This window comes from Triturus cristatus, chromosome 11 (assembly GCF_964204655.1).
Source record: "Triturus cristatus chromosome 11, aTriCri1.1, whole genome shotgun sequence".
Classification (NCBI taxonomy): domain Eukaryota; kingdom Metazoa; phylum Chordata; class Amphibia; order Caudata; family Salamandridae; genus Triturus; species Triturus cristatus.
The window spans coordinates 430,492,185-430,520,084 of NC_140594.1; the positions used below are offsets into that span (position 1 = coordinate 430,492,185).

The following is a 27,900-nucleotide window of genomic DNA, read 5'->3' on the forward strand; positions in this document are numbered from 1 at the left end:
GAAGTTTGCACCTCAAGTTGACAGTCTCGGGTCAAGGTGTACATATGGGGAGAGGGACACTAGCCTACCAGCGATACGTCTGCTTGGGGTTGGTTTCGAGCTTGCGAGCCAATGCAGAAAAAATTAAAGGAATCCACTTTTGGGTGACCTGTATGCTGATGGGAGGTCATGGGAGAATGCACACATCTGTGAAGGGGATGGGGAGGGAAACCTTACAAGTAGCAATTTGTTTTTAAGGTCAGTCCTACAGCTTCTCTTCTCTCTCCATCTCTCTTAGCGGAACTGCAGATAAATTCAAGGACAGTCTGGGTAGTGGTTGCTGGCTTTTTGTTTTGGAAGGCTTCTATGACGGTACACTACAGGGAAATACATCGCAAGCCTTTACCACACATTTTTTATCACACATGTTTTTACCATGCATATGCTTTTACAACACATGCCATTAGCATGGATATCTTTTATATATTAAAACAATGCATTTGGGGGGTGCCCCACACACCTCCAACTTACCTTAAATGCATTGTAAAGGCATGCACGGATGGCTAGAATTTTGAGTGTGTGCTTGAATGTGTAACCAGTTGGATAGAGAAGGGCTGAGCAGCAGGATGCTGCTCCTGGTGGGGCTTTACACGATTTATCTGTAACCTGATATAAACCTACATCTTTTATAACCTGCAAGACTACATCCTTGATTGTAACACTGGTGACGAGCGGAAAAGAAACTACATGGGAGGAGCAATAAATTAAAGAAACTAGAGGAACTACAGAAGAAGGATTACAAAGAAAGAGTTTGAAGCCTCTAAGGAAAAATTGCACCATCCCAGGGCATTTTAACAGGCCAGCTTAAGTGTGCAGTAGGCTCAGAGGCCTGCCTATTTCATATGGATGAGGAACACTGGTGAGGAGTGAACCGATGAGGCAAGGAGATTTCACCTGTGGGGAGTTTGTACCTGAATTTAGCATTGGAATAACCCTGGTATGAAAGGCGTTTTGTTCATCTCAATATGTGCAACTAGCGCTGCCGAGGTTGGAGTTTGCAACTGGCAGCAAGTGTCACAAGGTACTGATAACTAAGCTTGGCTTGTGGTGAGACCCTTTTCTATATGCCTTTTGGGACTTGTGAAATTCTTAATTCATTAGGTCTCGCCTGCGTTGCAGCGCATGCGCTGATTCGCCTTGGCGAGAACTATTTTTGCTTTTGTGTCCGGCTTCTCTGGAAGCGGGGTTGGTGTCCGCCCTGTCACCCTTAGGCCCCGCCCACCCGGACTTGAGATTTGGGTCGCGCACGGCGTTTCTTCAGACACACGTGTTTAAGCGGCAGACACGCGCAATGATGTGCACCCGCACGGCGTCTGTTGTGCACGGCGTCTCGTCATCTGACCATTTTGAAAGCGCTCCACCCTCACCACCCACCTCCCAGCTGTGGCTGCACTGTTCCTACCCATCTCCTGACCTGTGGTGCAGTGCATCCCATGCCCAGCCTGGACACAGAAGGGCCCCAGCAGGTTATCTGTGCACCTCACCTTTGTAAGGGTGAGGGGAACGTTTCTCTTCCAAACATGCAACAGCCTGGGTAGCGCCCTGCAGTGTGTGTAGCTGGCTCAATCAGAGGCCTAAGATCTTGTGTGTGCCAGAAGTGCCATCTAGTGACTGAAGTTGGTGCTGCACTTGTGTGAACTGCAGCTGGCTTGGGATGTTGGTGGCCAGGAGTGCATCCCCCACGCGGCGCCAATGAGGTAGTCACCACAGCTATATGAGATCAGGCGAACGGCGCCCCAGGGGCAGCCATCGACAACCGGTGGGGCCGGGACGTCAACGGGCAATCTCTCCCACACCACTCATCTGCTGAGCTTAAGTGGTGGTAAGGAGAAGCGGCATCCAATCGCACCTGCGGTGCCCTGCCACACCACTGGCAGCTGGTCTGACAGCCGCCGCACTGACCTAAAACAGCCAGGGGCTGCCGGCCGGCCCAGACCCAGCAGTGGAGCAGTCCCTTCTCTGCAATCGCTAGATCCTTGCCCCAGTGCTCACCCAGCTGCGGCATTCCTGCAGGCCGTCTCCGGCGGTCCCATTGGCCGTGACGCAACGCACTAATCTCAGAGGCCCGTCTCCGACCCTCAAGCATTTGCAATGCAATAGGTCTCGCATTTAAGCCAGTTTAAGCTATTGACATTGTAAATTACAATGCCTTTAATTTCTGTTTTAAAAAGCAAAACAAAAAAAAGGTATTGTCGTTTACAAGGCCAATAGCTCAAACTTGCTAATTACAAGACCAATTGTAGGAAGGTGGATATCTGACTATGGTTACCCCCAAATTTTTGCCTAGTGTCTAGCTGGTTTTTCGACTTAGTTGGCCTGAGATCCTGCCATTCAGGATCTCAGCCTGGCTGTTCTCTCTTTAAAATGGACTCCATGTACCCTAGGTACATACCCAATTGGTTGGATCACCCTGTGAGCCCCTGTACCAGTGTACACTAGGTACCCAGGGCATTGGTGTATCTAAGGCCTGCCAGGGGCTGAAGCATGTATTATGCCACCCCAGGCTTGGCCTAACAAATTTGACACAACTGGCTGATCACTCAGTTGGGGTAAGTTGGTGTAACCACCTCTTACTTAGGTGTAGTATACCTATACCTAACCTTAAATGGGACACATGTTAACCTATAAGTCACTCCTATGGCAGGCCTTAACAATCCTGAAGGCAGAGTGCTTGGTTCCATGTGAGATGGTGCTCTGGCATGAGCTGAGCCTGTCTGCAGTGGTCGGAACCACTTCCTTCTACTGTTACCAGATATCGTCATACCATATACTCTTAAGTGCATTATGAACCTCGCGGTTAAATGCTAACTTTGGTTTGGCTTTATCAAAACCTGTCGAGTAAGGTGTCATATGAATTGGAATACTAACCCCTCGCCAATTCTGGCGACGGGGTTAGCATTCCACCCTTCTAGAGGGACACGACATGTACAGTACCTGAAACCCGGGTAAAATCAGACATAGCCTCAGCTCCACAAAATGGATGCTGCCACCACAGACACAAGTCTGCCCTCCTGCTGCTGGGAGTCCTTCCAGCTTGGGAGGTGTGGACAAAGGGTTTCCTGCCAGGGGAGGTGCGTGCACCACCCCAGACAGGATTTTGTGTATTGGTCAGGTAGGGCTTGAAAGGAACCAGACATGCCTGAGGCTCACAAGGAGCCTCGGTGCATATGCCAGTTCAAACCGGTCCTGGGGCACACCAGTCCCGGGCCTGGGGCGAGCTGGACAAAGGATTGGGGGTGTAACCACCCCCCTTCCTGGTCCCACCCTTAGGGAGGGACCTAGCAGGTAGTCCGGCCCCTAGAATCCGCTTAAAGGTAGGAGCTGTGTCCTAAGACTTCAGACATCCTGGAATCAACTTACTACAAAGAAGAAGACGGTAACTTCGACGCTCTGCCGCACAGAGGACTGAAGCCAATCTCCCCTGTGGTCAGGGAGTGACCACCTTGCTAACGCAAGCACCATCCAGCGAATCAACGTCTGCTTTGCCGCCGCCTCCCGCCGGAGCCCAAGCCCAGAGACTGACAAGACCTGGACCTCCAGACCTCTCACCGCCCGATCCACAGTCCCTGAAACGAGGAGACCTGTGGAGGCACCGAGACACGTGGAGCCAGCCATCTTGAAAAGACCACGACAAGCTGCAAGCGCAACAACCGAGGCTCCCTCCAAGTTGTGCTTTGGTATCTGAGAAGCCCAACACCCGAGCAGCATCTGCACCAAAGGTGAGCCCTCCAGCATCTCCACGATCTGCGTGGGGCCCTTCTGCATTTTGCCACTCGACGCGCCTAACCGGTTGCTGGCCCGCTGGCTAGTGGCCATCTTGGCGACGAACTTCAAGAACTACACCGCTGGTCTGGTTGCTCCAGACTGGCCCTTGCTCCCCTCCAAAGGAGCAGTCCCTCTGACCTTGCTGGTCAGAACCATCAGCTTATTTCGTTTTCCACAACAATTGCTTTTGCCAAGGCTTGTTTGCTTCGATCAAGTCGCCGACACCGCCGACAGCGAGAGCCTGTGTAGGACAGCTCGTGAATCGACTCCTGGATGTCGTCGACCTTCAGGGACCACGTGGCTGCAGAGACAAGCTACACCTTCCTTCCTGTTTGCACCCGACATCGCCTGGTACCCACCTGGTGCCACGCTGGTCACTGGCTAGTGACTGTGAACACTGTCCCCTCTGCTTACAGGTCTTCTACAACTCCGATCCACTCTGGGATCCACCGCATCTCTTCCGGACCGATCGCCTGCAGCATCTTTGTCTTCAGGCTCCATTGAACAGATAGAAGAAACCCGACGCACTTCGAGACCTATGCACCCGCTTCCTGTGGGTGAGGTAAAGCTGGCACTCCGGTGCCCAAGTGTAGAGTATCATCTCTAGTGTCTGTGTTTCGAATCTTGAGTTCATAGTCCATCCGGAAGATCCTTTTTGCAGTAACTTTGTAACTTTTACGCACCCATTGAAAACTTATGGGAGCTCCCGTGTGACTATTTGCTCTGCACACGCAACCCGTGGACCTCCTGGTCACTAACTAAAGTTAGCTCCTTGTAGGCCCAGCGATTCTAGAGGCCCTAGGCCTTTTCCCTTTTCTGTTCGTGGTACTTATACCACTATTTTAGTATATGGTTTGAGCGCCACCAGGGCCTATCCATATAAAGTGCAACTTCTGTGTATTCTAACGTATTCTTGTTTAACGATTTGTGCTCCTGTGCTCATAAAGAGTCTAGGGGATACTTTGAGAAATAAATACATATATATTTTCAATATATATCTGTGTGCTGTCCTTTCATTGGTACAAAAGGGGGTTACATTTGGTAAAACAGCTTGCTTAACACGCTTCACGAGTTTAGCCTCAAAGACTGCTTAGCCTACGCTACCACTAGGGCAGCTAGTCCGAAAAGGTTGACTTACAACCACACCACAAGGGTTGCTTGGCATGGTACAAGGTGGTCACTTTAACTAGTGAACATCATATACCAGGCCAACTTCTCACACCAATTGCATTGCAAATGCTTGTTTTTCTTTACTTGCCATTGGCCAAGCAGTGTTGTGCAGCATTTGGATACTCGAGCGTAACTGGCATGTATTGAGCGTGACCACAGCAGCGTTCTAGAGCTTGTGAGCAGCGTTGAGGAGCTTGCGAACTGCATCTGTGTGGGAGTCCAAGTGCATGACGGGAGTCTTTGTGCACATGTCATATGGGAAACTAGTGAGCTGCTGCTGACCTGTGGATTTGTGTGAAAGACCTATGTAAGCGCATTTGTTGTTTCTAGCATTTCATGGACATTCTGCGGAGGGTGTATGTGTTGCTCTGGCACACCATTATATTTTGTGTCTTTAAAGAGATCCTCAAAGGGGTGTGTGTGTGCGCGCGTTACATGAGGGAATATAGAATGCCCTCAGAGGAATCTGGAGCGCTAACTGCATTTTATGGGTAGTCTCTTTATTATGAAACCTGGGCATTTTGAATTCATCCACTCTGCGCAGCAGGTTCGTAAACAGCTGTGTGGAAGCTCCTGTAACTGCGCGTAAATTGGTAATGGATGTAAAGCTTGTGCAACATGCCTTGAAAAGCCTAGAATGCCAGCACTGAACACACTGGGTTGAAAAGAGGGTTTGGCAACAGCGCTTTCAAGGTAAAATAATTGGTGACTCACACAGTAAAGTGCACTGAGTACGGAGACAGACTCACCATTGGTGTGGAATTTGGATTTGGGTGAGGATTCGCTCACCGAAGAGGTGGTTTTAAAACTCGCTGCCAGTGAATAATCTGTGAATTCTTAATATTTTTCAATGTGTGTAGTGTGTTGTATCTTCAATATCATGCTGAATCTTATGGATGCTTTTATAGGGTCAAATGTTAGTCACGATCTGGGTAACATGTTAGGGTGTAGGGATAGTGCGTAGGCCCAAGGTTCCACCCTTCCGAGGGGGTTAAGGGTGTAGGGGCACGTGTTTAGCCCAAGGTTGTACAGGTGTATATTTTGCTTGTCCTATTTAGTATGTAGGAGGAGGAGAATGGTTTGAGTGACCTTTTTGTGAAGTGTGTTTTTAACCATCCTTCCGAAGGGGTTTAGTAAGTAGGGGCAATGTGTTGAGCCCGGTGGGTAGTTGCCATCCTTCCTATAGGGTTAGGATGATAGATCAGATTTTAGCCCAATGTTATGGGGGTACGTTGTGACACCCCTATGCAGTAGAAAGTAGGTGAAACCCTGGTCCTGTTTCAGTGTTGTGTTATGGAGGGTAATAACAGGCTGGTCCTGTTAGAGTGTATGTTGTGAGGGGAACGGGTAGTTGTGTTCAGTTTTTGGGTTATCTGCACACTTGCATTGTGAATTTGTGGGACGTATTAATTGCCTGTGTATTTTGCCATCTTACATCCCATTGGAGCATTGAAGTTATTGCAGAAAGTGTGTTTGGCTTTCTCTGTTTGTTTCGGTGTGGGTGGCATTCTTAGTTTTGTTGGACGTTTTGTGGGAAGGAGTTTTGCCATCCTTCGTCTTCCTGGATTTCCTGTTTCATAGGCGGGCAGATGTGTTGTGGCTGCTTGCTATCTTATGCATTCTCTCAACAGTCTTGATGTTCCCTGCTGCTCAGCCGGTGAGTGAGGTCATTGGATGGTTGGAATGTTGAGTGTGTGTGCTTGGATGAGTGGACAGTTGGATAGAGTAGGGCTGAGCAGCAGGATGCTGCTCCTGGTGGGGCTTTACTTGATTTACCTGTAACCTGGATTAAACCGAATAAACCTACATCTTTTATAACCTACTAGACTACATTCTTGATTGTAACAACTTCCTTATCCAGTTTAGCATCAGCTAACTGAATGCTGACATTCAAAGTTTGCCGAACTATCTGACGGTAACAAATCTTTCAAAAGGGCATTTACTTCAGGGTTACATAGCTTCACAGCAACCAGATACCAAAGTGAGCTCTCACTTTTTTTTTTTTAGAAGATTGAAGCTAGGCAACCTCTGTCCAAACTGTGCCTGTTTCTGTGTCTTTGCATCTTGGAGGGAGAACAAAAAACCATGTGAGCTGAGGGTGCCTGGGGCAAGTTACCCATTTTTGTGTGGACCTGCAGCTTTGTCCGTGCTCTTTATCATGGCCTTTTGTTCACGTGTTGCACTTCTTAGGCCGTAGGCTGACATTTTAGAAGTTGCTGATCCAATGATGGTGAACACAAAGGGTCCTTCCTGTTCCATTTATATTTGTTTTTTCGACACAGACGCATACATTAAGCGTTTACATTGTTTCTGCAAGGGGAGTAAAGAGCAGAGCAGTGAGACAGGCAGGGAAATTCAGAGATGGCAATTCTCACTACCTGTTAACCCCATGCCACACCACACCACTAGAACAATATACATACAAACGGTTTCTTACTTTAGGCATACCTCACTATTTATGTACTCTCGTACACCACATGCAGTCATTAAGACCTAGCGCTCAGGAATGAGACTAAGCAAATCCCCACAGTAAGAGTCAGTAAGTAGTCCTTCCTGTGGGGTGCAGGTAAACAAAACCAGCACCCTTGGGTGTTCATAAGTTGCCACCAACTGATAGGTATGTCATGGCCTGGACCTGGGAATAGTTGTCGCCTATAATAAAAGGTGTACTCTCAGCTCTCAACAGGGTCTGATGATTAGCAAGAGCATCTGTCTGGGAACTTGGGGCGAGTGTCTGACATATGTCATCCTGAGTACCAAAATGAGAAGCAGGATGGCACCTGGCTTCTGCCTAAGGGATGTTTGAGGCTACAAAGGATGGGGATGTTTGAGGCTACAAAGGATGAGGATGTTCTACTAGAATGTTCTGCAAGCTGCAGGTTACACAAAGACATCTGCAGCAGAGACTCAACCCACAACAGTCCTCAGCGCCTGCTGCGGTGGACATGACTTCCTGAGCCAGTGGAAGAGGTGAAAAGCAACAGTCTAGTAGCTAGTTGATTAGAAAGATGGCACAGCTCATTGCATCTCCATCACATGTGCCATGTGTGGTTTTCGACTACAAGTATGGCCCACAGAAATGTAGAACAAATGAGGAAGGAGTAAGACAAAGATAGGAAAGTGGTGGCACAGGGAGGACGGAGGGTTAGACATGAACTAGCACGAGTGACATAAAGAGACGAAAAGTAAAGGGAGGTGGGAGTGTCCTGAGGTGGAATCAACAGTAAACAGAATTATTACTAGGCAACCGCGAAACCCAGTGCCAGCAGCAAACTCCTTTCAAAGAATTGTACCATGCAATTTTTTTATTTACAAAAATGAAGCACTGTATCGCTGGCAGTTCCACACCTGGGTCAGGTTAAGGGTAAAAATATAAGCCTGTCCTGTTTGAACATTAAAGGTTACTTGTTGATACATCTCGCTATTGATCTACATGGTATTAAATCTGCAAATTGACAACGTTAAAACTGACCTCATGTAAAAATTTGCTTGTATCAGTTGTTTTTGTAGATCGATTTCACAATGTCAAACTCTTACTTCATTTTCAAGGGGGCTTTGCCATTGTGTTCTTGGTGCGGACCAACAATGGCATGCGATGTGCTCTGAAGCGCATGTACGTCAACAACGAACATGATCTGCAGGTGTGCAAGAGGGAAATCCAAATAATGGTAAGCTGATCGCTGCAAGCTGTATGGGAGAAAATTGAACACTTGTACTGTGTCCAGCAAAGGGGTGATGGAATTCTAGCTGTGAGAATTTGCAAGGCTGGAGCTTGGCCTATCCCAACATCCCATATATTAAGACACTGTTAGATGCTCTAGGAGATATATTTTTTCAGCCAGCCCAGGAGATGAGGCTGTACCCTGATACTGCCTAATCCCTTGTCTTCCCTGGTGCTTCGAAGTACCTGGAAGCCACAGACCGTATGAGATGGGGCAGTAGAGTTCCGAATGATATGTTTTACTGAATAGCAAATTTGTATTGAGACGAATTGCAAATGGCGGTCGATGCTCGGACAAATACCATATTGTTGATTCATTCATCATTCAATTAGATATGTAAGCATTTATCTAAAATCCAACCAACTTTGGGCATATTGTGGGAATGCCAATAGTTAGTTGGGCACTAAGACAAAAAGCAAATGGTGAACTATTCAGATGAAGATTCTAAGTGTTTTGTTAGGAATTCAGTTGCATGCTTAATGGTTGTTTTTTTTTCCCACCAATAAGACAGTTTCATAAGCAGGTGAAGACCACATTTTTGACTATTCGGATGCTAGTCACCTTTATATATAAATAATTGTCTCTAACCCATAGTTAGTCATGCATTCGCCTTGTATTTCAATAAGTATGCAACTGAAATCAAACAAATAGTTGGTTAGTTACACACCCAAAAAAGAAGCCCCAATTCTTTTATATAATTAACATTATGCTTTATACTATGCACATGCTTTACAATTTGATAAAAATGCTACATGTACACTTGTGCTCCTATGTTCCATACATCGCTCTTACATTTATAGGCACAGGTTGCCAGAAAATAATACATTAAGAGCACAAAGCAGATTAGATTCAATACATCTAGTCACATTGGTGCATTTGGAGTTTGATTACGAAGCAAGAGTTTATCCCAGCCTTCTTTGGTTTAGGATCTTAATTACCATTCCGCATCACGTCATGAGGAATTATACTGCATTGAATATTTGTGCCGTAACGTAAGCCCAAAATCTCTTTATAAAAATACTGCTTGACCGCTGGTCTTTTTTGCTATTTGATTTGAACAAAGCTTACTGAAGAAAGCATCTTCTTTAAGTATTCAAATAGCTAGGTTTAAAACTAGAGTGCCGAACCATATTTTAGAAGTTTGGCTGAATTTCCATTTGTACCTAAAGATTTGGAAAACCCCTAAAGGGAAGCTGCCTTAAATCCTCTGCTTACTGGCTAATTTAAAGGACTAGTTAGACAAGTGTTGTCTTATCCAGCTTGGCTTCAAGAGCATTAAGACCGCTGCCTTGTCAATGGTGCTTATTGCCTTCTGACCACTGTTCGCCCCAAACGTCTATCTGGATGGAATATCTCGAGCAAGGCTCTGTGCCTTTTGACTTTGATGCCACCCTGTGTTTTCAAGTATAGTGATGCCTGTATGTTGCCCTCTTTCACAACTGCAAATATGTCTGTTTTATTATAGAGGGACCTGGTTGGTCATAAGAACATTGTTGGTTACATCGATTCCAGCATCAACTCTGTGAGTAGCGGTGATGTATGGGAGGTTCTCATCCTGATGGATTACTGTCGTGGTAAGTGCCTTTGTTTCTGGGTTGGACTTGCATACTTATTGGGCCTGAATATGTAGGCAATGCATACGTGCCTACTGAGGCCACTGTGTATGGGCAGCCCATCCATGGCCACCTAACTGCATGTTTCCAGGTTTTTACTATGACGTGTAGACCTGAACTTATATTTTCATTCTCCAAATGGGTATTTTATGTTAGGAGACTGCTCTCCCCTCTGGTGTTGAGTAAGACTCTGTGTGATTTCTGTTTTCTGACACCTGCAAGTGACTCCTCTCTCTGAAGCATATGTGATTCCGCCTTCCTCTGAAGCCTGTGTATTGTTTCTGTCTATCCTCTGAAGTATGTGTGTGACTACTCGACCCTGAAACCTGTTCATGACTTATGTCCCATCTGATGACTGTAAGCAACCGCTTCCTCCTCTGAAGTTTGTTTGAACCTTCTCTCTTCTAAAGCATTTGTGTGAATACTCTCTCGTGCCATAAGGCCTGTATGTGACTCATCTATCATCGGAAGTATGTGTGACTGCTCTCCTCTCTTCTGCAGAATGGTATTACATGTGACTGCTCTCTGTGCATCAGGTGAACTCACCCTTACCACTTCCTCCACCTCACTGTTGTATGTGCATATCTATGTGTGGCTGCTCTGCCACTTTGCAGAAGCAAATCCCCTATGGGCAACTATTCTCTATATCATAGGAAGTCTCCACGCTCTCTGACTTCTGTCTTGCAGGAGGGCAGGTTGTAAACCTGATGAACCAGAGGCTGCAGACAGGCTTCACGGAGAACGAGGTCTTACAGATCTTCTGCGACACCTGTGAGGCAGTGGCTCGACTGCACCAGTGCAAGATTCCCATTGTTCACCGTGACCTCAAGGTAAAGTGCAGCATACCTTCTGCATATTTCATAGTACCCACACAGGGTCAAAGTACTGCATCATTTCAGCCAAAATGGCATTCACGTCGATGCAATTGTTAGCTACGGTTCTCCCTTAATATCTAATTCATTAGTTGTCTTTAGGTGGTCGACTTATGCCTGTTTCAGAGCAGATAAGGACTGCATGATAGAGGCCCAGTTGCTGTTTTTTTTAGGTCTGGCTTTACAGTGCAGCAGTCTGCATAAAAAATGTTACCAATTCTTTAAAATAGGTCTTGAGTGGAGTTTGCATCCATCCAGAGCTGTACTTTTCTCTTGCTTCATGCTATTGGCTGTTTGGTGTATCATTCTGCCGCCAATAAAGTGCTTGCTTTGCAAGGTATGAGTGACTGTTTTCCATATCGAAAGTACACTGAATCATGACACATTAAATTCTTAATCACGTATATGCATTCTATTTAGAAGAAAGTCATGTTTTTGTCAGTGAAACGGGCCTTTCTAGTGTTTTAATCGAGACTCAAAATGCAAGCCAGACCTGTTGACTTTGCCTGTACTTGTATTCTATTGAGACTATATTCACAGTGTGAGCCTTTCCCTAGAGGGCCGAGGAGCACTGTACCTAGCAATAGGATGCATAGCCAACAATTGAGACTATACATACTATAAGTTACATTTACTAAGTGTCCAGAGAATAAGAAAAAACATGGGGATGCGAAACATGGCAGCACAGTGGGGATATGCAGCAAGTGATTGTAGATGAATTACTTGTCAGAATAAGAGGGAGAAGGAGGTCCTCCTATATCATTAAAGTACACTCAATTGAGCCATAGATAATGGATCATGAGAAACTAGCCTAAGTCAACAGGCAGTGGGTTCACCAAATTGGTGAGCCTCAACAATTTAGAAAAGGAAAATGCTTTTCTAGAGTCCCCTCACTCTCCCAGGGTTGCCCCTAGGTGACATGCTTCATCATTGGGGCCATCCCAAGCATCTACTGCGTTGGGCGTGCTACGACTTGCGAGATGTACGTAGGAGCACTTTTTTGTGTGAAACTATGTGTTGTGCAGTGTTGGGGGAGTGGTGTTTGTGTTAGTTAAAAATACCTAACTAGTGAGTTAACAATGCATTCCTACTCCTAGCTGGTAAGATAAAAAGGGGTTAATAACAGGAAAAATATAACTGTTATGTGGTTATATTGCCTATAATTTTGTCGACATGTTTCGAAGTATCCCCTAACCCCTTCTTCAGGACAGCATGTGATCCAGCCACACGTGTACTACTCCGTGCAGAAACCTAAATTAAGGTGAAAAATTAGACTAATAACGTGCGCCTATTGAGTGCATTTGGTTATATACATACGGTTATTGATGAACACGTAGTATTTATATGGTAGCACTAATATGCCCCATGGTCTGTCTGGGTGGAGGGGCCTGTAGGACCTGTTCTCCAGTATTAGGGTGTCTTTCATAGATTCACATGCTTTAATATTCCCCGTCGTCGGAGTGGGAGTCCCACGGTAAATAAAATAGCAATATATATATATATATATATATATATAATAAAATATATACATAAGTAATCATATAATTAGCGCATGTAGGTGTAAAACACACATAGTGTACCTATAAGAGAAAACTCCATAGGAATACAATGGAGATAGACAAAAGACCTTTGTAGTCTATCTCTGTCATTATGTAAGTCCGAACTCCAGCCAATCAGGCGTCAGCCCCTCTCTAGAACCTTCTCCTCAGAGCCTCTCACCTCAGATTTTCTACCGCACGTCGTGTGACAGGGAGTCTCCCTGAGCTCTGCTCAGTTTTTGTCAGTGAGGATGTCTTCTAGTAAGAAATCTTTGTTTAGACCATGTTCTTCATGTGGAAAACTGCGTTTGTTCTCTGAGGACCCACACAGTAAGTGTATTTACTGTTTATATCCTGACCATGAGGTGGCAAAATGTAAGTTTTGTAGAACTTTTTCTACAAAAACTCTAAAGGACAGAGAAGGCCGCCTGCTATTATGGCTACAGAGACTGAAGGACAAGGATAACCCTCTCTCTGATGTGGAAAGTCTCTTTTCTGGTCGTTCTCAACCAGCCTCTAAGCGCAGTAGTGTGCAGGAGTTACCATCTCCTTTCCTGAAGAAAAAGAAGCTGGCTTTGCCTCTGACAACTGCCACCTTTGTGGTTTCACCTACTGCTTTGTCGCCTAAGGGACACTGTTCTCAGGCTGCTGAGGCGTCTACTTCCCATTCCTCGGGGAAAAACTTGTCAGCCTCGTCGACGATGCTCCCGACGACGAGATCTGCTGTTTCTACCTCGTCGACGGTGACCCCGACGACTACGTCAGCTGCTTCGTCGTCGACGAGCGTTATGTCGACGTTATCCTCGTCGCCGATTACCATCAGTTCTTCAAGGGCGGTGACTTCTGTTGTGCCCATTACTTCGACGTCGACGAAGAAGGTAAAGGTTCCGTCGACGAAGACTGTGTCGTCGACGAAGACGTCGTCGAGCTCGTCGACGCCCATTCCGTCGGCGAAGAAAAAGAAGATCCCGACGACGACACTGTCGACGGTGGTTCCGTCGACGAAAGCCTTGTCTACGAAGACCTCGACGACGGCTCCGTCGGCAGCGGCTCCGTCGACGGCGGCTCCGTCGAGGATGGCCCCGTCGACGGCGGCTCCGTCGACGGCGAATCCGACGACGGCAATTTTGTTGCCACAGACGTCGTCGACGATAATTCCGTCGACCATCATTCCTTCGACGACGGCTCCGTCGACGAGTACATCCCCACAGACATTCGTAAGGGTACGAATACGCGGTGTGGCGGCTACCCAGAAAACAAGAAGGGAAGGAGTTTCTTGGACACCATTACCTCCTACTGTGGGCTCGGAGAGCCAGGAACATAATATTCCTTTGGGAGTTGCACAGCCTCCCTCACCATTATTCGCTACAGATTCGGATCAGGAATCCGAGGGGTTACCGGAGTCTTTCGGAACGGCACAAAGTCCATCCGACTTGGTTATTAAGTGCCAGGATGTCAGTAGTGAGGATGAGGATCCGGTATATATACACCAGGCCCCTCCGAAGCATAAAACGGCGACTCTTCCTCTGTCGCTCATTACTAATCTCCAACGCATGTTGGACGACTACAACCAACGGTTCCCTTTATCCCCTCAACGTTCAGAGGTTCCGTCAACCCCGGTGATTCCAGCAATTATTCCACCGGTACCTATTGTAAATCCTGCTCCTCAGATGCCGCCTGTACCTCCACGACAGGTTCCGGAAAGGTTGTTGCCTCATTATGAGCCTGTAGAGGAAGGCCCACAGGACCCAGAAGAGGGTGAAATCCCAGATGATGATGGGGATGTAGATGACAATGATGATGATATGGCGGAGTGGGACAATTACCAGGCACAAACACCATCCCCCTCACAGATAGTAACAGGGGATTCACCTCCCGTGGACATAGCCAATTTTCACCAACTGATGGAAAGGGCATCACACCGTTTTCAGTTAACAACGGAGCGCAGGGAGGAAGATTGCTTCCTTTATGATTTCAAGAATCAACCCTACAAACAGACTCATGCTATTCCCATAGTTGAGTTTATTTGGGAAGAAGGCAAGAAATTAATGCAGACACCGAATACCTTGCCAGCTCAGGTGCCTCGATTAGAAAAGAAATATAAGGCACCAATAGGAACCCCAGCATGCCTCACGGGTCAGGCTAAACCTGAGTCGGTCGTTACGCAGGCAGCGCAACGTAAGGCGAAAAATCCGGCATCTTCTATCACCTCGCCTCCGGATCGTGACGGACGTCGGATGGATGCCATAGGGCGTAAATTCTCTTCTATGGCCTCTACAGTGGTTAGAGCAGCTAATGCCTTGGCCATCCTGGGACGATATGACAGACAAGTTTGGGCTGATATCTCGGATGTGGTTCAGGAGTTACCAGAGCCATCTAAGGTGGAGGCAATGAAGTTGCTCCAAGAGGGAGAAGCGGCATCGGCGGAAATAATCGATTGTGCAGTAGACATCGCCTGCATGGGTTTCCGTCAGCTTGCCGGAGCGGCTGTTCTGCGTAGGCAAGGATGGTTAAAATCTACATCCTTTCGTCAGGAGGTTCAGTCTATGATCCTAAACATGGCATATGACGGCGAGTCTTTATTTGGGAGCCACGTCGATGAAGCTCTACAGTCCATAAAGAAAGACACTGAAACAGCTAGATCACTAGGAAACCTTCAATTTCAGCGGAGTAATTTTCGTGGTGCACGCGGACGCGGCACCTCCTCAAGTTTTCGAAGAGACAATAAACAATACAAACCTTACAATCAAGGGTCCAACCGTTACTCTTATGGACAGCAACAGCAAACATCACGGCAGCAAACCTCCAAGTCATATAGAGGAAAATCCTCATACAGAGGATCCGCATCAAAGAGACAGTGACTCTTACCGGACAGACAAGGTTGGAGGTCGAATCTCTCTGTTCTTTTCCCAATGGTCCTCCATCTCAAAGGACCGTTGGGTTTTGGACATTGTGAAGAAGGGACACGCCTTAGAATTCACCAAATTCCCTCCTCCCACTCCACCCTCCGGACCACCACCAGCTCACATGAAAGAACTGTTGCATCAAGTCCGACTTTTAAGGCAAAAAGGAGCTATAGAACTGGTACCAGTGTCTCAGAAGGGAAAAGGTTTTTATTCCCGGTTCTTTTTGATCACAAAGAAAAACGGAGAGTGGAGGCCCATCCTCGATCTAAGAGCACTAAACAAATATATAAAGAGCCAATCCTTCCGTATGATGACGCTGGTAGACATCTTGCGCTTACTCTTGCAGGAAGATTTTCTGGCGACTATAGATCTCCAGGATGCCTATTTTCATATCCCTATTTTACAGCGGCATCGAAAGTTCCTGCGTTTTCGAGTGGGTCAACACGATTACCAATTCAAAGTGTTACCATTTGGCCTGCGCTCAGCCCCTCGAGTGTTCACGAAGGTACTGGCTCCAGTAATAGCGTATTTGCGCCTCCAGGGAGTGCAAATATTTCCATACCTGGACGATTTTCTCCTGAAATCTCAGTCAAGCACTCACCTGCGACAACACACTCTTCTGTGCCAGAACGTGTTTCGCTCTTTAGGCCTGTCCGTAAATGTGGAAAAATCCCAACTTCATCCGTACCAACAAAGAGATTTCCTGGGCGCAACTCTGGAGACTGTGTCAGCGAAGGCATTCCTCTCCCAGGAGCGTCTCAAAAAGATGCTGCGACTGGTGACTCTGATCAGATCAAGAGAGTCAGTTTCTGTGAGACTATTAAAATCATTTCTGGGGATGGCGTCATCATCCATTGCCTTGATCCCTCATTGCCGGCTGAGGACACGTCCTGTCCAGGAAGCTCTGGATGCTCAGTGGCGTCAGGTAACGGGATCTTTCCACGACATGATATGTGTCACAGATCAGATAAAGTCAGCACTCGCATGGTGGGCAATTCCAGCCAACTTGACGGAAGGCATGTCCTTTCTGTCGCTGCCACCGGACAGAACACTCACAACAGACGCCTCATTGGAAGGATGGGGCGCTCATTTGGAGGATCTCTCTGTGAAGGGAAGATGGTCCACACATCAAAGATCTTGGCACATCAACAAGTTGGAGCTCATGGCGATTTTTCTGGCTCTAAAATCGTTTCTGCCTTTGCTCCAAGGAGAGTCAGTGCTAATACAGACAGACAACACAACCTGTATGCACTATGTCAACAAACAGGGCGGAACAAAATCCCCAAGTCTCTCCAGGCTAGCTCAAAGAATTTGGGACTGGTCTCTCAGTCATCAGATCTTGCTTACGGCAGTCCACCTGCCAGGAGTATCCAATGTCCTAGCGGATTCCCTGAGCAGGTCCTCCTCGTCGACCCACGAGTGGGAGTTACACCAACCCACTCTAGAGAGGATATTCCAACTATGGGGCCGTCCGCAACTCGATCTCTTTGCCACGCCGGAGAACCGGAAATGCCGAAATTACGCAAGCTGGCATCCCCACAAGCAATCACAAGGGAATGCCCTTTTGATAAACTGGTGCAATCTATTTGCGTACGCCTTTCCTCCAATACCCCTCATACCTCGGGTTCTTTGGAAGATGAGGAGACAACCTTGCCACCTGATCCTAATAGCCCCGCGCTGGCCACGGCAAGCGTGGTTCTCAGAACTGCTCCTCCTGTCCCAATGCCAGCCAATCCTCCTGCAACATCGGACGGATCTGCTTACAATGAGCGAAGGGAGAATTTGTCATCCAAATCCCTCCTCACTGAGCTTATCAGCATGGAACCTGAACACCATGAGTTCGCCCACCTAGACATCCCCCAGGATTGTAGGGATATTTTGGCCCAGGCAAGAGCACCTTCTACAATCAGGACGTACAAGTTTAAATGGAAACGATTCTGCCATTGGTGTGCTGCTAACGGAGTTCATCCGATACATTCCACGGCAGAGCAATTGCTACCATTCTTCTTGCACCTAGCCAGTTCTGGACTGTCGCATGCAACCCTAAGGGTTTTTCTAGCAGCCATTTCCCGTTTCCGGCAAGACGGATCAAGTTCCCTTTGTTCCTCAAGAATAATCCGCCAATTCCTTAAGGGCCTATTCCGGAAATTTCCGCCAGTTCGGCGTCCTCCTCCGTTGTGGCACCTCAACGTTGTGTTGGCACAATTGATGAGACCTCCGTTTGAGCCCATTCACAAGGCCGACCTAAAATATCTCACTTGGAAAGTAGCTCTACTTCTGGCACTAACGTCTTCTCGTCGTGTCAGTGACATCCATGCTTTTACCATCAAACCTCCGTTCCTGCAGTTCAAACCGGATGCTGCAGTGTTACGCACCAATCCATCATTTCTACCCAAGGTGCCTACTGACTTTCACATTAATGAGCCAGTAATATTAAAGACCTTTTTTGCCAATCCTCAGACACCTGCAGAACAAAGATTACATTCTTTGGACGTCAAGCGGTGTCTTAAGTTCTACATCAGTAAGACAGCTTCTTTCAGGAAATCCGATCAACTTTTTATAGCTTATGGACGCTGTCATAAAGGACGTCAGGTTACTAAACCAACGATTGCACGCTGGATCTCGGCAGCTATTGTCTTTTGTCACCAAAGGGCAAATAAGCCTCTGCAGTCTCCAGTGAGGGCACACTCCACTAGGGCAGTATCATCATCTACTGCCTTATTTGCTGGAGTATCTTTGCAACACATCTGCAGAGCAGCTACGTGGTCGACCAGACACGTTTACTAAGCACTACTGCTTGGCAACTTTAAGCGAGGAGGATGCTGCAGTGGGACAGGCAGTGCTGCGCAATCTTTTTAAGTAAGGTGAGCCTCTTCCTCCCGCCTCCATATTGTTTCCATATATGTATTTTATGCATTTACAATGTTACAGTTGTTCAATACTGTTTTAATGCATAAGAAGATTGATAATCTATATATGTTGAATCTATTTTGGCATGGAAACAATGGTGATTGTTACTGCTAGCTATTCTATATTCAAGCATGTGAATCTATGAAAGACACCCTAATACTGGAGAAGAACAATTGTTACTTACCTGTAAACAGGTGGTTCTCCAGTATTGGTGTCTTTCATAGATTCACATGCGACCCTCCCTCCTCCCTTCAGAGGCTATCTTCTCCTCATGCACTTTACAGTCACTCTTGTGCTACGAAAATCTGAGGTGAGAGGCTCTGAGGAGAAGGTTCTAGAGAGGGGCTGACGCCTGATTGGCTGGAGTTCGGACTTACATAATGACAGAGATAGACTACAAAGGTCTTTTGTCTATCTCCATTGTATTCCTATGGAGTTTTCTCTTATAGGTACACTATGTGTGTTTTACACCTACATGCGCTAATTATATGATTACTTATGTATATATTTTATTATATATATTGCTATTTTATTTACCGTGGGACTCCCACTCCGACGACGGGGAATATTCAAGCATGTGAATCTATGAAAGACACCAATACTGGAGAACCACCTGTTTACAGGTAAGTAACAATTGTTCTTCTCTGCATCCCTCCGTCAGTGTGACCTGTAAGTCCCAGGCTCGACCGCATATTGACTGTTGACTTAGGCTAGTTTCTCATGATCCATTATCTATGGATCAATTGAGTGTAGATGAATTACACCACTTATAAATCTTGTTTTGCATCTAGCTCAAGGTGTGCCCTCTACTCTGGTAGATGTATTTCAGGGTTGACTATAGTATATTATTTTTTTTGTCTTTCGCACAAGATATCCTTGTGGTGAAGCTGTTCATCAAAAGTGAGTTACGCGAGGTGTTCTCTCCTCCTAGCTTGGAGTCAGGATTCTCTGACTTGAAAGAGAGGCCTCCTGTCAACAGTGAACCTGCATCTACTCTTAGCTAAGAATAGGAAGGCATGAGGACCAGGCTTGGTTTTTGAAGGTTTTTCGGTAGCTGGACCCATTGCCTTAGCTAATGTGTAATGATCTGGACAACAGGCGGATATGCACATTACTAAGAACTGGTGATCGGGAGGACCGCTTTGGTCCCTCAAAGGCTCCCCTTACTGTGCAATGCCTTATTGTGTCTGGTTGATTATGTTTATGTGCATGGTCTTCAAGAAATTGCTGATATCTTTTGCAGCACCCGACACAACTGCCCATGTTCAAAGGTTTTTGAGCAGTACCTCATTGTCCACAGTATCCTTACCAAAGAACAGGTCAAGTAGGCCTATACCTGTCCAGGAGGTCTTCATAGATTGGCTTTTTCTGACAATTTGCTTGGAAGGTTGGTCATTGGCTCCAGGAAAAGACTTAAGAGCCCAATTCGCAAAGCTTTCTTCCATGAGTTGGTTCCCCTTCAGGTAATTCCAGAATAAGTCAAGATCGAATCACAGATGCTTGTAAAAAAGCTTTGAAATTAAGTGCAATATGTCTTGTTGATGGGTGCTCCACTGATTATCTGCAAAAAAGGGCAAGCTTGATTTTCTGTTTATTACATGAATGTTTCTCTCAAACCTTACAGGTGTGCTATTTGATACGGATCTCCCTTTAACCTTCTACATGTTGTTGCTCTGCATCTAAATATTTCTAAACCGCGTTTAGGATCATTTGTAAAACATTACTTGCTTAATGATAAGTACCCATGGTTCAGGGAAAATTAGCATGAAATAGTTTTATTAAAAAGGTACCAGGGAACTGGTCTTTCAGATTTGGAGACAGGCGCTGCGGAGGATGGGTTGGTGGAATTGCCTAACTGGGGAGACGCCACTATGGAGAAATGGGGGTCTGCCGCAATTGGCGGACCTGCCTTGATTCCGGGACTGGGATGCGATAGGGATCTCCACTTTGGGGGACGTCATGAGGGGGCCTATTCTGAAATCCTTCCAGGAGCTACAGAAGGACTTTCATATGCCGCGTACTCAATTCTTTAAATATCTGCAGTTCCGACATGCCCTTTCCCCCAGTCTGGTGGGTCTTGAGGAGTTGGACGATTTTAGTCCAATTGAGGCAAAGGTGTTCATGGGGGACCTACGAGACCATAAGATTTCGAGAATATACCAGTCCCTGGTAACTCACTGCTCCCCGTCTCTGCAGCATCTCCGTGGGGTTTGGGAGGAGGATGTGGGTCAGCTGGAGGAGGAGGAGGAGGAGGAGGAGGAGGAGGAGGAGGACTGGACGGAGGCCCTGGTCTCTCCGCGTGGGGCGGCTGTCGCCGTGAACCTTAGACTCATCCAGTTTAAATATCTGCACAGAGTTTATTTTACCAGAGTTAGGTTGTATAAGGCGGGCCTGGTGGCCTCTCCGAATTGCCTCCGCTGCCTGCGTGAAGAGGGGACGCTGCTACACACGGTATGGGATTGCCCTGCATTAACTAGGTTCTGGCGGGGGGGTACTGACATGCCTTTCAGAGGTGCTGGGTTGGGATCTCCCACGGTCCCCTAACTTGGTGCTCCTGCATGTGATGATGATATAGGGGGGCAATGTCTATAAGCGCCATCTGATGCTCCTGGGTTTTACTCTTGCAAAGCGAGATATAGCGAGGGCTTGAAAGGCGACAGTCGCACCCTAAATATCTGTCTGGAAGGCCGGTCTAGATTTCTGTATGGGACTAGAGGCCCCCATCTATGTGGCACGGGGCTGCCCTCGAAAGCATTATAAAATCTGGAAGCGCTGGGCGGACTACAAGGGACTGGAATTAGAGCCCATTTCAGAGGAATAATTGTGTGGGTGGTGGACCATCTCCTCCCGGTTTCAAAGGACCATGTCACACTGGTGTATCGGGTGCAGCGGGGTCTTAGGGCCATGGTTCATAGAGAGAACAGAATAGTAGTCGTGAATAGATCTGCTGCCTTGACTAGATGGACAGTGCGATGGGTGGGGTGGGGGGTGGTTTTATGTTTATTTAAGTGGGGGGACTGCCTTGGTTCTGCAGGTCTCTTTTGTAATCTTCATAAGATATCTCATGAGAAAAATGTCAAAGCTGGTATGTTGTCTCTTGATGCTGTTGAAGTCTCTGGGTCACAGAGCTTCGCTGAATGTGTCTTTGACGAATAAGATTTGTTTACAAAAAAAAAAAAAGGTACCAGGGACTGAGGTGTGGAGATGATCATATATTGTTTAGCTTCTGCTTTCACCCTATTTTAGTAACACACCATGTTACCTAAATGTACTGTATATTCCGTGCTACATCAGCCTTCAAGCATATGAGCAACAGCACACCACAGACATCCAAACAAGTCCAAGTGTGTCTCCAGTTGATGAACGTCTTTGAGAGATGCTCGCTTCCAGTTAATAGGCTTCATTACTAATATAAATTCAGCTTTAGGCTTTAGATCATGACATTTTTAGAGCTTTCACTGGTAATTGCTGAAGTTAACAAGGGGCAGTGCTTCATTGAGGATTTACATATCATACTGCCTGTCCCTTGAGCATGGATGATTTAATCAATAAACAGCTGCTGGAGGTTGTTTGGTGTGTTCGTGATCATGAAGAAATAATCTTTTAAGCAACTTTCTTTTTTTATTCCTATTTCTTGTTAATCACCATCTGCCAAAAAGTTAATTGTATTTTCTTCTGCTGCAATCATGCGCTTTAAAAGTGTGTATGCCTAAAAATACATTTAATTATGCTTCCTTTTGTAGGTTGAAAACATCCTGTTGCACGATCGCGGTCACTATGTGCTCTGCGACTTCGGCAGTGCTACCAACAAGTTTCAGAACCCTCAGGCGGAAGGAGTCAATGCAGTCGAAGAAGAAATCAAGAAGTGCGTCTTCCCCCCCCCCCCCCCTCTCCCCCCCCCACACACACACACCTATTCTGACAGTCCCGTACCAAATGTTCCATTACCAAGACCAGGGACGTTGTAGAGAAAAATAGAAACCGGAAGATGGCCTGTTATGATGGGTTGGATCCACTAAATGTTTGAGCTGATGAGGAAGGAGGGACACCATGTTATGAAATGTCGCTGATTTATCAAGTCCTGAAGCATTTTTAATGCCAGTCAGCAAAGTTTAAGACAAAAAGAGGCTGAAGTGTAGGGTAATGCAATTTGTCCCACTAAGACCCAGGCATTACAGATGCAGGCAGCATTGACAACTCTGGTGGTGGGGTTACCTGATATTAAATTTTAGGATCCTGAGGGGTAATAAGCCCGATTTCACTAGTTATTCTTCGATTTCTGCCAAGTATATCACCTACTGAATCAGTTTGCTTTCAGCATTTGGGGTATCTGTGTGAAATGTTCTGGTTCCACGGAACTGCTAATTCTGGGGGAGCAGGTAGCCCCTTTTACCGCCCTAATCAGAATTAAGAGGATATTCGTAATGAGGCCCTAGTTTTAAACTTAACTTGCCATAGAGGGCCAAAAGTTTGCTGTTTGATTCTGGTCTGTTGAGTATACTCGGGTATTATGGTGTGGTGTTTTTAGCTAGGGGGAATAAATCTTGAATTTTAAATATTTTTGGCTTTAAAGCATCTGGAAATTTAAAATTTAGGAAGTAAATCATTTGAAGGGTATGGGTAATGATTAGGGTCAAGGTAAGGTACAGCATATAATGGTTCAAGTTAAGAGATATAAGCATTACAGGATGGCGGGAAATCTATCCTATACATTTAAAAAAGGAAATAGCTGATATTAATCTGTTATTTCCTGAGAAATATAATCCCAGAATCCATTTTTCATGTCATAACAATAGAAAGAATAGGAATCCAAGATTATTCACCCCGAAATTAAGCATCTGTCCATAACCTCACTAGTCACAAAAGCACGTATGAGTATCAAGAGTGATGCTGCAGGAGTCCTTATTTATCTCCTTTTACATACCTTTGTGAACCTTCCCCGAACCGACTAATTCCCTGTTAGTAAAATTGCAAAGGGGACAGAACGTATTCCTTTAATGTACTAATTGCATATTAGTATACCCTGAAAATTCCCATTTTATTTGCATTTAAGACGTCTTGAAGCCAATTCACAAAAGCATGTAAGAGGATGTAAAATAGTTCATCCAGGAGTACTACTTTTTCTTTTACTCCAAAATGACTTTACGAAAAGCCCTATGTGTGATTAACTATTGTGAGGATAAGACATGGAGCCCATTGTAACAGCAATCGGGAAACATGAAAAGAAATGAAAGCGGGACACGATGCTTAGGTTTTGTCTTTGACTTCACAATGCGGTGTGTGAAATGCGCTTCATGTGCTCGGTGTGTAATATTGTTGGGCATCTATGAAATACCATTTTAAAAAGCTTTTGGCTGCTAAAGAGCACTCCGAGTTAGGGCATCTGATTTAGAGGTGAACATTATGTGGAATCTGTAGGTTAAACAGGTAGGAAACATGGCCTAAGTAGACCCTCAGTGAGTTTTGGCCCTCATTTTCCGTAGTTCAGTGTCCGAGTGCTCTGTGTGATGACTGATTTGGGGTGACTCTCCATTGGGTATATTCTACCTGTTTGATTGTTTTGGGCTAGCAAGTAAAACAATGAGTAGGTAATCTTACACCCTCTGTTGCTGTTTCATGTTGCAGGTACACCACTTTGTCATATCGTGCTCCTGAAATGGTAAACCTCTACAGTGGCAAAGTTATCACAACCAAGGCTGATATCTGGGTATGTACACTCCGGGGCCAAGGTTGGGAGTCCAGTAAGTGTTCGTCCACAATTAAGAATAACTCTCATCTGCTAGGGTTTCAGCAAATGTTTTACCAGCTTTAATCCCAAATTATTTACCTGGACCTTTAGTTTCCCCTTTAACGATTGACGGTGGAGTCAAAAGACCCCTATGAGCCCTTGGCCATGCTCATGCTTTGACAGGCTATTGGCAGTGTTGTTGTTGTAACATTCTTTATCTGTCTTGTCCATACCCTTCGCCATTGCCATTCTCTGGCCACTGAGTGCCACTGGCATCTACCTTTGCAAAGAGTTAAATTATTTATCCGCAGTAGCTTAGAGCTGAGTAATTTAGTGCAGAGAGGCCTGGATAGATGAGTAAGTTATGACCTGACTGACACATTTTCGGTTGCTAGGAATCTCAGTGCTGCACAAAGGAAATAGACTTTGTAATGGATTGACTCAAACCTCGCTTGCTGCATGGCAGCTTGTATGAGATGTGTCCAGTCTCTCTTTACTCAGCCCTCCACTTGGTCTTGTTTCATGATTCATTCAACATATTTTATGCGGTATGGGTGGGGCTCTTTGCAAATGTGAACAAGTCCGCTTCCCGTACTTCCTGTTGTCATCCCTTCATGTGATTCCTCTCCCTTCCCCCATACTAAACTGTATTTAATATCTATATCTTGATATTGGTTCTTGTTTTTCCCTCCCCAGGCGCTTGGGTGCCTTCTCTACAAACTGTGTTACTTCACTTTGCCATTCGGGGAGAGTCAAGTGGCAATCTGTGATGGGAATTTCACGATTCCGGACAACTCCCGCTACTCCCACAACATGCACTGCCTCATTCGTAAGTTGGGTGATATGCCCTTTCTGATCTTGCAGGGAAACGGCAACGCACTAAATAGGAAGGAGGGTAGGGTGGTAGTGGTAGTCTATAAAAGGAGCATCTTCTTACAGCATCACAACTTTTACTGGAGGTGGGCGAGTGGCCAAGTAAGCTTCTTAACAGGGAATAACAGCAGCTGTGTACTAGTGGAGGCCTTGCCCTCACTGGAGGTGGGTCATTTATCAGCAGACTAATGCATCTCTTTCTGTTAACAATTGTTGGATTCGTGGTTAGTCTCTTTTCTCATGGATGTAGACAATAATGCTTTCTTTTGCCTGATTGTAGTTGGGTTAGAGGCTTGTGACTTCTCTAGTAAGGACGAATCTGATGGTTGTGCATAAGACCATCAATTCAGAGTCGGATGTTTACCTTTAAAATCATTTGCCAAACATTGGGGCCAAAATCTGGGTTTAAATATGGATACTTCCTGCCACTGTTGCCCAGGGATTCCAGATACTATTCCTCATGTGCTATTTGTTTGCCCAGCATATAGAGTACCCCGTATGAAGTGGATTAAGCCCCAGTGCAAACAGCTAGGTATAAGTTCTGCGCAAACAGCTTTGCACATTTTTAAGTGCGACACAAAGGAGGTTATTGTAGTTGCCGTGGCGAAGTTCTGGTCCTTGTGTTGGGTCATAAGAAGGAAACATTTGCAGACTTAAAATCTATTATTGGGTTCCATGTTTTGTGGATTATTGCTTTGTACTGTTTTATGCTATCATATTAGTCTTGGAATATTTTATATCTTTTTATGTATTTTATTGATGTGGGTTTTGTATATTTGTTGATGTTGTGTCTTTTATGATTTTTAATCGAATAAAGACTAATGAAATAAAAAGACTCGTGGGGATAGAAGGCGGAGAAGGTAATGCTTTCTTTTCCCCTCGTTTGAATGAGTTTGGAGCTAGAGTACTTTTCGTATAGGTACAGTTGGGTTGGATGCTGGTGTCTCCTTCCCTTGGGTACGAAGTATCTATTCATTTAATTCCTTTGTTTATTTATCTATTTATTTAATAATAATATAGAGCGAGACAGCACCTGGGGTGATTTAGACACTTTGCAACTAATGAGTCAGAGGCTCCTTTAGCCTTGATATGGAGGAAGAACGTGGTCCTGATTAAAGCTGAATTAGAAGCTTATATAAGTTATTCTTTGGATATGGAATGAGAACAGGCTGATGTCTATTGATTTGTGTCTAGATGGGCTTGAGTCTAGTGCCTCTTTTTCCCTGGATATGGAATGGAGATCAAGAACTGTGTTTCCTGGTCCTTAGTCCATATAGGTTTTAAAGCTGGTGTCTCCTTTTCAATAGCCCTAAACCATTACCTCCCCTCTAGATCTAACCCTATTTTTAATGCACCATTATCCCTTACTCTAATCTGTACGCTTATCCTAAAGAAAACTCCAACATCTGCCCTAATGAAAGTCCTATCCCTAACCTGTATCTGTATGTTTTTGCACTTTTTTCAGACTTTTTTTTTTTATTAATTAAATTTTCTAACAATTTATTCCAATCATAACTTTAAAGCCTTTGGTCTTTCACACTAATTTTAAACTAATTCATTACAACTTTGGCCCTGTCATTTAACATTAGGAAGGCATTGATTTGAACGAGGCTGATTAAAAACAAAAAAAAAAAAAACAGACTTTACTTAACAATGTTTATAAATTCAAAATTCAGAGCTCTGACTGTAACTTAAAGAATAATATCCAGGGACAGGCCAGAAATCTGAAAAAACAGAGATGGTAGACTGAGAAAGAAAATAGCACTGCAGTTGTACTCCAAGAGGATATGGAAATCATGATCTCATTTTCAATAGTTGAAAAGTATCCCAACAAAATGGAGAATTAAAACCAGTATGGAAGTGTCACTCCCACAATTAAAGGAAAATCATGGTTAGTCATCATTTGCAGAAGTGTAGAACTTAATCGGGCAGGGGCAGAGGAATTCATATGCTACAGGAAGGCAACACATGCAATATACTACGGAAAAATCAACCGGGGCTCAGAGTAACTGATCACAATTTGCTGGTAAGGACTCACAGAATCTCAGAGGGTTTTACCCTGCAAAACCGCACAAATTCTGAGCTGGATTTCTTGCAGGAATAACACAACTTCAAAGCAAGATTTGCTCCCAGCGTAGCACAGAGATTCCACAGTATACCGTAGAATTTGAAAAAGCTCAGAAGTGTACTAAATACAGGCAGCAATCACAAGCATCTTTATAAAACCAATGCATTGGCAAAGCTGGTACATCTCTTTGCAAGTCATTAGCCAGACATTTAGCTTTGCCAATGTTTATTTCAGTGCTGAGCAACATTGACAATTTTTTTTTTTTTTTAAATGGCCACAGCATGCTGATGGATGTGCGCGTATGCATCACAATGCATGCATATGCCTTATTTATTGTTCCAAGATTCTGAACACCCATCTTGGAGCTTGAAATAAGAAAACTAAAAGGTTCTCCTATTATTGAAGGGGAAAAAGCAGGTTGGGAGCATATTGCAGCTGCCAGAACCTCCCAAGAAAATAAAAAGTGATGAGCGGCAGGAGAGCAACAGATGAGTGGGGGTGGTAGGAAGAATGAAGTCATTGAGCGCAGGGAGGGGTAGAGAAGAGGGAGGAATAAAAAGCCACAAAGGAAGCAGAGCGGGACCGAGAAAGCAAGGGATGGGCTGAAGGGAGCAATACAGAGAGTAAAGGGTGTGCAAATTTGAGGGGGAATACAACATGGGAGGGAGAATAACAAAACACATGCACTCCCATGAA

The 27,900-nt window shown here is 45.4% G+C and overlaps 1 protein-coding gene across 6 annotated transcripts in view; it reads left to right on the forward strand.

Annotated features, from left to right (window-relative positions):
- Nucleotides 1-27,900, forward strand: part of AAK1 (AP2 associated kinase 1) — a 362,789-nt gene that overhangs the window by 60,515 nt on the left and 274,374 nt on the right. For all 6 annotated transcript variants that reach the window (XM_085636284.1, XM_085636286.1, XM_085636279.1 and 3 more), the window contains exons 3-8: nt 8,524-8,642; nt 10,162-10,270; nt 10,997-11,139; nt 22,279-22,400; nt 24,161-24,242; nt 24,960-25,092. In XM_085636284.1, the coding sequence (XP_085492410.1) occupies nt 8,524-8,642; nt 10,162-10,270; nt 10,997-11,139; nt 22,279-22,400; nt 24,161-24,242; nt 24,960-25,092 (708 nt within the window). The remainder of the gene's footprint in view (nt 1-8,523; nt 8,643-10,161; nt 10,271-10,996; nt 11,140-22,278; nt 22,401-24,160; nt 24,243-24,959; nt 25,093-27,900) is intronic.